Source organism: Rhincodon typus, chromosome 8 (assembly GCF_021869965.1).
Source record: "Rhincodon typus isolate 14 chromosome 8, sRhiTyp1.1, whole genome shotgun sequence".
NCBI classification, from domain to species: Eukaryota; Metazoa; Chordata; class Chondrichthyes; order Orectolobiformes; family Rhincodontidae; genus Rhincodon; species Rhincodon typus.
In genome coordinates, this window is record NC_063339.1 from 82,671,542 (window position 1) to 82,680,556 (window position 9,015).

At 39.5% G+C, this 9,015-nt stretch overlaps 1 protein-coding gene across 1 annotated transcript; it reads left to right on the top strand.

Annotated features, from left to right (window-relative positions):
* The first annotated feature begins 1,948 nt into the window (after window positions 1–1,948).
* On the top strand, window positions 1,949–4,492 carry LOC125483798 (probable G-protein coupled receptor 139). The gene is made up of 2 exons (XM_048600492.1): window positions 1,949–2,018; window positions 3,582–4,492. The coding sequence occupies exons 1-2, from the start codon at window positions 1,949–1,951 to the stop codon at window positions 4,490–4,492; spliced, it is 981 nt and encodes a 326-aa protein (XP_048456449.1).
* Window positions 4,493–9,015: the final 4,523 nt, after the last annotated feature.

The window sequence follows — 9,015 nt, forward strand, 5'->3', positions numbered from 1 at the left end:
ATTTTTCCACAATATTTATCTCTGTCTCAACCTAGGATCAAAAAAGCTCACGTCATTGTAGAAAGAGTCAAGGCTGCAATAATAGTTGTCGGTGCAGCACAAGGTGCAGTATTGAAGCGTATTGTAACTGGATTGGTGATGTGTCATGAGAATTGATGGATTCTGAAACCTGCAGGATGCGGGTTCCATGAGGCTGGGGCCCATGAAGCATGCCCGATATATTGAAAGCCAATGTCGAACGTAAAGGTAACAGAAGCTGACAATGGAAACGGACAGACAAAATTGATGGAATGAAGGGAAAATTTGAGGTCATCTTGCAGATATGTAGAAACAGTGAAAATTTGAAACAGCATTAAATACAGTTGCCAGCAGTGTGTTTGCAGCTCTGAACAGCCCGTAAAGAGGAAGAAATGTACGGGACAAAAGAAAAGTGTAGGTTACTGAGCCTGATTGGGAATTACCGAAGGGAAATTCCACATAACTCAGCAAAACAAAATTGTTCTTATTCAAGTACAGTACTTTGTTTGCTTCAGACGAACGCCATGGAGTTAATGGAGATTTTTTTTCAACGTGATAGCAAGTCAAATAGGTGGAGAAGGATTGTGAGATGTTTAGAGCAGGTCAGAACACTGTTAATAAAGAAAATGAGACCATTTTGGTTTAGGGTGAAGGGGAATAGTAATTGGATGTCCATTGTTGAAAGTGGGAAATGATTAGGGCAGGAAAATAGAAACTACAAAAGTGGGATATGGCATCAGAAGAACAATGGATGGAGATGAGAACAGAATGAATATGAGTTCTCCAAATTGCATGTATGCACGCTGAGCTGTTATTATTGCAAAAATATTAGATCAGCTTGAACAAAGTCCTCATAAACTTATTTAAATTGTGTTAATTAATGAAGATTTACTGAACTCGCCTTTGACACACACGTTACAAATCAGAATAGAGCGAATGTTGTACACATAAAATGCAAACAATGAATCTGAAAGTTCAACACAGTTCCACTGGAACTTGTGTAATAGATAGTGCCAGTCAGGCACTGGATGTCCAAGTTATTCCGTACTACTTCAGAAGAAATATATCGTCAGCAATGTGCAACAGTCCTTTCTGTCAGTTCTTACGTTTGGGTGGGCATGTTTACATTGAAAGTCGGATCTCGTAAACCCAAGCTGTCATGTATGGAACCGGACTGGTATACATTGAATCGAATCACTTTGTGATGGAGTTCTCAACGCCAAATGTAAGTGTGTTGAACTGAATCAGACAATATTGATCGTTAATGTGTTGACTGAAACTTAAAAATAACTGAATGTAAATTGATTCAACTTGCCCGTTTCCACCAGCGGTATACACTCACCAACAGAGGAAGTCTGCACTGTCTGTAATATATTTGACTGCGATCTTCCAAATTACATTGCAGTATTATAAGTGCCTGAACTGTATCTTAATCTGTCTGTAGTGAATATAATCTGGCTGACATATTCCTGACTGTAAACTGTATCCCGTCCACAATGAGTACACAGACAGTAGATTAAAAGTATGTGTGTAATCTGTGAGAGATATGAAACCATGTTTCACTTATATTAATCACCTAACCGAATAACGACACCAACTAAGAACTTGGCAGCGTTTTCCTCAGAATATTCATAATCATCAGTGTGGCCAGTCGTGAAATCTACTGCTGACTCCCGAACCATTTTTAGGCAGTTATATTTTTAAAGAGAAATATAATTCTCCAGTCTCTGACACTTCACATTAGGAATGGGTCACACACTCTGAAAAAAAAACACATTTCTTTCCAGCAGAAATAAAACATAACTTGAGTATCAGCTGGCTAATTAGTTTCTTGCAACAATTGTAAGAATCAAGTAATTATCTCCCTGAAGTATAAATTTGGCTTTTTTTTCCAATAACTTGCAGAACCCGTTCTGAACATTTGACAGAAATGCATGAAATGCCAACAGGGCCAGTGTTGGCCATTTACTATCCCATCATTTCAGTGATCGGAGTTCCAGGTAAAATGCTGCAGTCAGTTAGTTGTTGCATGAATCAGTGTGCACCTACGCCTGTTATCCCATTTCCACGTCACAGGTCTACAGATAACAAGTAGTCTTCCCACTACCTAGTCAGATGTAAATTTCCTTCTAAGCGGTATGATGCATTTCGTCTATTCCTTTCATTTTCCTTGATTATAATTTCTTTTAGTTTAACTATATTGCATGTAACAATACGATTTTCTTGTTTCAATTTACTGTCACAGTATTCCACTATTTATGGCATAATTTATAATACGTCAGCTTTGCTACTTCACACCTTTTTGTGAATTGTCTTTTGATATTACCTGTCTGCTTTTTCGGATTTAACAGTATTCTCTGTTGCCATGACAGTTAATAAGTACATCGTTTATATAATTAAGGAATTTCTCGCATTTATTACTTGCAATTTAAGTCTGGTCTATTGATTTACTGTTGTTGTTGTGGTGAGTGAATTAACATTCTCTTGTCAGCGTTCCATTGACTTTTTGACAATTCCAGGCTATGTGGAAGAACAAATAATGACACAGTGTAAGTGTATTCCTGTTGTGACTTTACTATTCATTCTATGAATGAATTATTTGATATTACAACAGCATAGGTGGAATTCTATTATTTCTCACATTCACTGCTTCAGCCTGGGTATCCTCTTCCACGTTTGCTGCTGTTACTGTTCAGTGATGAAGGCTATGGAGGAAATGATGTCCTTCTTATCCCAGCGTATGGCAATGCCTTGGTCAGTTTCCATCTTCATTATGATATCCATTCTGTGCGAGGCGATGTAGATGGTAGTCATTCTGAATTTTTATTCACAAGTTTTGTACTTCACAGGCAACTATAAAATAATAGAGCCGATCATTTACCCTGACAGTATAATGTAGCACAGAGGAAGCATTGCTTTAAAGCAGGGGCTGCTTCCAATTCAGAGTCCATCACCTTACAGTTTCAGTGTTTGATATCGACATTGAAAACCCCAGGTGTTTATCAAGAGAATGGGTGCCCTTATTATTGTTTTCTATAGAAATGTATCACAATCAAGTATCCTAATTACCTCTGTTGCATATACTTTTGAGCAAGTTAAATAAAAAGCAAAATAAATATATTTTTCATTACTTCGTTGGTAGAAACCTGTTTTCTATCCGAATGAAATGAGATCCGTGTTTGTGGCAGTTTCCTTAATTCTGCTGAATTAAGTTACTCTTTGTGCATTTCAGTATTACCAATTCTCTTCAAATGGCCTCATTGTCCTTGTATCAGTTTTCAGGGCTTTTCCATTCACTCTGGTCTTTTGTTATCTTGCAGAAACAATTTGCATTCATGTGATATTGACAGGCAAGAATCTCAATCCGGATGAGAGTATTTTCATGGAAATAATTGCCCTAAATATAATAGATATTTTCAAATACATAATGAAAATTGAAATTCAATGAGAATTCTATAGAATCAATTATTTCATTCAGAGATGAATTTTTACCATTTTCCTCACGCTCTGCCTTGAATGCACATTACCGGAGTCTTTTTATCACTTTTTCTTGTCAATTGCAGCAAACTTTGCAGTGATTATTATACTGTCTCGAAGAAGATGCGGTCTCTCTCGATGTATCACCAATTACCTGGTATCCATGGCGGTCACAGATTTCCTTGTCGTGGTTACAGCTGTAATCTTAAACCGGATTGCTGGGATTTATTTTCCATACAGTTTCCTTTCCATCACACCAGTCTGCAGCTTTCGTTCTGCCTTAATTTATGCAGCACTGGATAGCTCCGCATGGTTAACAGTTGCTTTCACCTTTGATCGATTTGTTGCTATTTGTTGCCAGAAGATGAAAATAAAATATTGTACTGAGAAGATTGCAACCCGGGTTATATTATTCCTGTCTGCACTGAGCTGTGTAAAAAATGCTTGTTTTTACTTTGCATTTGAACCTATTTACATAATTAACAAAGTACCTTGGTTTTGTGAGATTAAAGCTATGGTTTATACAGAGGCTGCTTGGGCTGCATTCGATTGGATCAGGTCTACTTTAAACCCATTTCTCCCGTTCATTCTCATTTTACTGCTGAATGCTCTGACTGTCAGGCACATTCTCGTGGCTAATAGAGCCCGCAAGAGACTCCGGGCTCAGAACAATGGACAGAACCACAATGACCCAGAGATGGAGAAGCGGAAGAAGTCCATTGTTTTATTGTTTGCTATTTCAGGCAGTTTCATTCTTTTATATTTATTATTTTTTACAACAATTCTCTATGTACGAATTGCAAATGTTCCTTATCCGTCAGGTTCTGATTTCAATAACCCCACATTTCTTCTCCAGGAAAGCGGATATATGCTTCAGTTTTTGAGTTCCTGTATCAACCCATTTATTTATGCTGGGACGCAAAATAAATTCAGAGGAGAGTTAAAGAAGGGCGTGAAATATCCACTGATGCTATTTGCTAAATTCATTAAAGTTTGAAAATAGTCTATTAAAATGAACTTTATATTTGTACCACGTTGTCTTCCTGTACATTTCACATAGAATGGCACTTCTGATATGCACTTCTTTAAAACAAACAAAAAAAGAATCCTTTTGCAAACAACGAAGGAAACTGTACAAAGAATACTACTGTTTTTTAAACAAATTCCATATTGCAAAATATGCCCAGTTAGCGCTCAGTTCTGTTCCATCTTACAGATTTGAGTAGTACATTCCGATTGTCCTTGAGATCACTGGAGTAAATTATAGACATGCATTCAGCATCCGATATTTGGAAGGGCAAGATTAAAAAAAAAAATAAAGTAATGCAATGTCCGAGTTGCTGAAAGAATTGTATTTGTACCCATCGCTTACTTCCCCTCCCCATCCTGAGGATGGTCTTCCCTTTCTTTGGTGGACTCCATCATGACCATGCCTGCGAAATGTCTATTGAAGACATGCCTTAAGTGCACGTTATCCCCCGTGACAGTTACAGCAATGCCAGTGACTCAGATGCTTTTCCACAATCTGAAGTTGAATGTTATTTCATATTCCCAAGAGGCAATGACCGCCTCTGTCAATGCCTCTGTCAGTGGCTGGAGTCGGTCTGCACTGTCCTGTTGAATTTGAAGCTAATCATCTTCCCAAACCATCTAGCAACTTGTTTGGATTCGCTGGTAGTGGATATGGGAGGAATTATTTGTCACGTACTCTCAGATATCTATTTCTTATCCTCAGAGGCAGACGGATAATGTACAAGTTCTGATCCCACCTGCTCGTGTTCATGTCCTATAAAATACTTTTAAAAAATACACCCAAGAGCGGCATATCTTTCTGTTTGTCACTAACGTGGGTCACTCACGGACATTATTCTTTATGAGGATTCATTTTAAGGAAGGGTCACCGGACCCGAAATGTTAACTCTGATTTTGTCTTCACACTCGCTGCCAGACCTTCTGAGCTTTTCCAGTAATTTCTGTTCGCGTTCCTGATTTACAGCATCCACAGTTCTTTTGGTTTTCATTCTTTATGATACAGGGATGTAAACATTATGCTGTGCAGGGATGATTGTGAGGGAAATCCATGGAATTGACTTAGTTTAAACGCCAGTCATATTAATTGCTGGAATGAAAACATGGTTTCTCATCTCTGATGTTACCATTCATTCCTGCATAGTATTGCTAATGATTCTGCTCCACAATTTCTACTGTGCACTAACAACCCGAACAAACGGATATAAGGGGACATGAATGAGCCACAACAAATCTTGTCTCTGTCAACTGCCATTCTTTGATCCTGCACAGTTCCAGTGATGCCACTGATATTCATCTGTGCCTTCGAACTGACCGGCTTTCCAGACTGTAAGTTGTCATCTAATTTTACAATATAGATGGGACCATTTCTCCCATTTTGTCAGTGCCGACCAAAGAAAGGGATAGCCAGCCAGTACAATATTCCAACCCTCAGTCCGTAGCCCTATAAATTCATTGCTTTAATATATATATAGATCTCTTCTGAATTCTTCTGAATCCACCACCAACATTCTCCAAGTTAACGCATTCCAAATCCTAATAACTCTCTGAATAAAGAAGTCTTTTTCTTATCTCACTTCAAGCTTTATTGCTGACAGGCTTGAAAGTGTGACCCCCAATTACTGACAGAACTCGGAGAAACATATTATCCTTCCTTACTCTGTCAAAATTGTTTAGAATTTTCAATACTTCAATAAAGTCTCCTTTAAATCTTCTCTGTTCCAAGGAAAGTAAAACAGATTTCTCTAATATTTCCTTGTATCCAAAACCTCTCGCTCGTCGTATCATTCTACTTAATCTCCTTTGAATTTTTCACTTCCTGTTAAAGTGAATTAAAGTGGTTGAAACTGAACACTATTCTCCAAATAAGAGATAACAAGGTGTAGAGCTGGATGAACACAGCAGGCTAAGCAGCATCAGAGGAGCAGGAAGGCTGACGTTTCGGGCCTAGACCCTTCTTCAGATTTTCTAACCACGGGCATGGATTTAGAAATAAATTCTCACGCTCATACAGTGCCTTTCACCACCAAGGAACAGGAATGTACTGTCCTGCAGGTTAAACCTTTTGAAGTGGATTCCCTATTGTAATGTAGGAAAAACTGCCAACACTGCCAAGCTCATAATGACTGGGTCATCAGTACTCACGACGTCAGATGACAAGAGTCTCTGTTACTTATCCAAACTGTGACGTGGGCTCATTTACATCCAGCTGAGGGACCTAAGTGCCTTCAGGTTCTGATCCAATGGGAGAACAACGCTCTCATACTCTAATGGTCTGCACTCGTGTGTGCTTGATCTGCAATGGTGTTTTAAGCTCCAAAGGCTTTGATTTTGAGGTGGAATGGATCTAGTTTTAAACTGCTGTCTTTTTTATTTCTCAAGTTCAATAAGCTGTCACAGGAAAATTTGTGACCATATTTCCCAGAGCATTAGCCTGCGATTCTAGATTGTAAACCTAAGATTTCCATTACACCGTCTCCCCAAAATCGCTGGATTCCACTTCCATTCAGGCCTGGCCATGTGGGTCTTTGAGTATTTCCAGCCATTTTTATTTTTCCATCAGGTCCTTGAATAAATTCATGAGCGCAAAAAGTGCCAAGAGAAAATAATTGAACTCTCTCTCTTCAAAGTCAGTTGGCTGGGGTAATTTAACAACCGTCAGTGCATTCATAAGGTCTCCCATAGGTGCAAGGCCGTGGGCCTCGGCAGCCCGATTTGAATCTTGTGAATTGCCTCTTGTTTTGTCCTGAGAGGAAGAACAAGGAAATTCAAGGCAAATAAATAGGGCAGAGCAAGGGTGGGGGGGCGGTGGGGGGTAGGTGGGGCTGGGTGAAAATAGGGTGTCAGTGAGACTGGTTGAGTTGTTCCCACGCCAGAATAATACAGATGCAATATGTCGAATGGTCACTTGCATTGTTGCAACCATACTGCAGTTTCATTTGAACAATATTGACAGAACTGCGTGTGCTGTCGTTATGGCTGAGTGATTAACGTGATGGATTCGAAAATCATTGGCGCGTCGCAGGGCACATTGTAACCCTGAATCCCTACGCAGATCATCTTCCACAATTAGTACCTCGCGTGGGTGCAGATCACTTTTTGTCAAGTACAAGCCCCCGTGCAAGTGTTCCTGTTTAAAAACTGGGCATGAGTCCATTTTGCTGACCTCAGTGCAAGGACAAATTGTTTTACAATATCAGGTCGATGAACTCACCTCGAGTCATGTGATTTACTTTCTCTCAACTTTTCGGAAAACATTAAGAAGGACCGAAATTTACTGACAAAGAAGGAGGAGTGCTTACAGACAGATTTGTCGTTCATTCAATCAAAAAAAAACAAAATTTCTCAGTTTATTAAAGCAGATTAACAGTTACTCACTGTCTCAAAGATTAACTAACATGAATGTGGGCAAGATAGAGCGCAGCAGTTGGAAAAATAAAGTGATGCTGAACATGTTCATTACATAATTCCTTCATTTGACCGAAAACCGAACTGCTACGATTCAGAATAGCTTCATAGGATTTGTGCATACTTGTGACCTGTCTTCCAGTGTTTATCCGTTAGGCTTGCCATTCACTTCAATCGAAGCTTGCTGCCGGGAATGAGGCTGTTATTACAACCTAATAAATGTGCAGGTTGATGGGTAGAAAACAGGAGAAACACTGTGTGACACATATTCAGAATGCCAGGGCAGACGCGATGAGCTGAAGGATTTTTCCTTTGATCAAACAATTCAGTAGTTTTGTGAATATGTTCAGCGCCTTGACTTGCAACGTGTAGGTCCGAAGATCAGAAAGATATTTGACTGGAAAAGTTTTTAAAAGGGCAGACTGACAGTGAAAGAGTCAACTGTGGTGTCAAGGAACAGAAAATGACAGAAAGAGGCCAGTTGGACTAGCCTGTTACTTTGAAAGAGCAATTGTGATTGATTAACTGGGAGTAATATTTGTGCCAGTCTGAACATTTGGCAGTAACATCTGTTTCATTGCCACTAATATTTCAGCTTTCACGATCATTTTGACGGCCAGCGCTTCATGCCACAAAACCAGCACAATCCTCCACTTCACTCCTAGCTTCTGACCTGCTGTTGCAGCCACTGCATTTACGTGGTGAGTCCATTTCGGTTTCTGATCAACGATAACTCCTGGGATGTTGATTGTGGGGAAATCAGTGATGACAAGTGACGGTGGTTAGATTGTCTCTTATTGGTGCTCGTCGAAGCCTGGCATTTGTGTAGCACGAATCTTACTTGCCACTTGTCAGTCCAAACCTTGATATTATCCAGATCTTTCTGCATTTCGACATGGACTACATCAGTGTCTGAGCATTCGCGAATGGTGTTGAACATTGTGTAATAATCAGCGAACATCCATACTTCTTACCTTATGATGAAGGGAAGGTCATTGATGAAACAGCTGGAGATGGTTGCGCCTAGCACACTACCCTGAGCAAGTCCTGCAGAGATGTCCTGGTGTTGAGAAGACTGACCTC

Bases quoted from the DNA above. Each gene is read 5' to 3' on its own strand.
- LOC125483798 (XM_048600492.1), top strand. From the start codon at position 1,949: ATGCATGAAATGCCAACAGGGCCAGTGTTGGCCATTTACTATCCCATC. The intron at 2,019-3,581 runs GTAAAATGCTGC...TGTCAATTGCAG, and splicing joins TTCAGTGATCGGAGTTCCAG to CAAACTTTGCAGTGATTATT.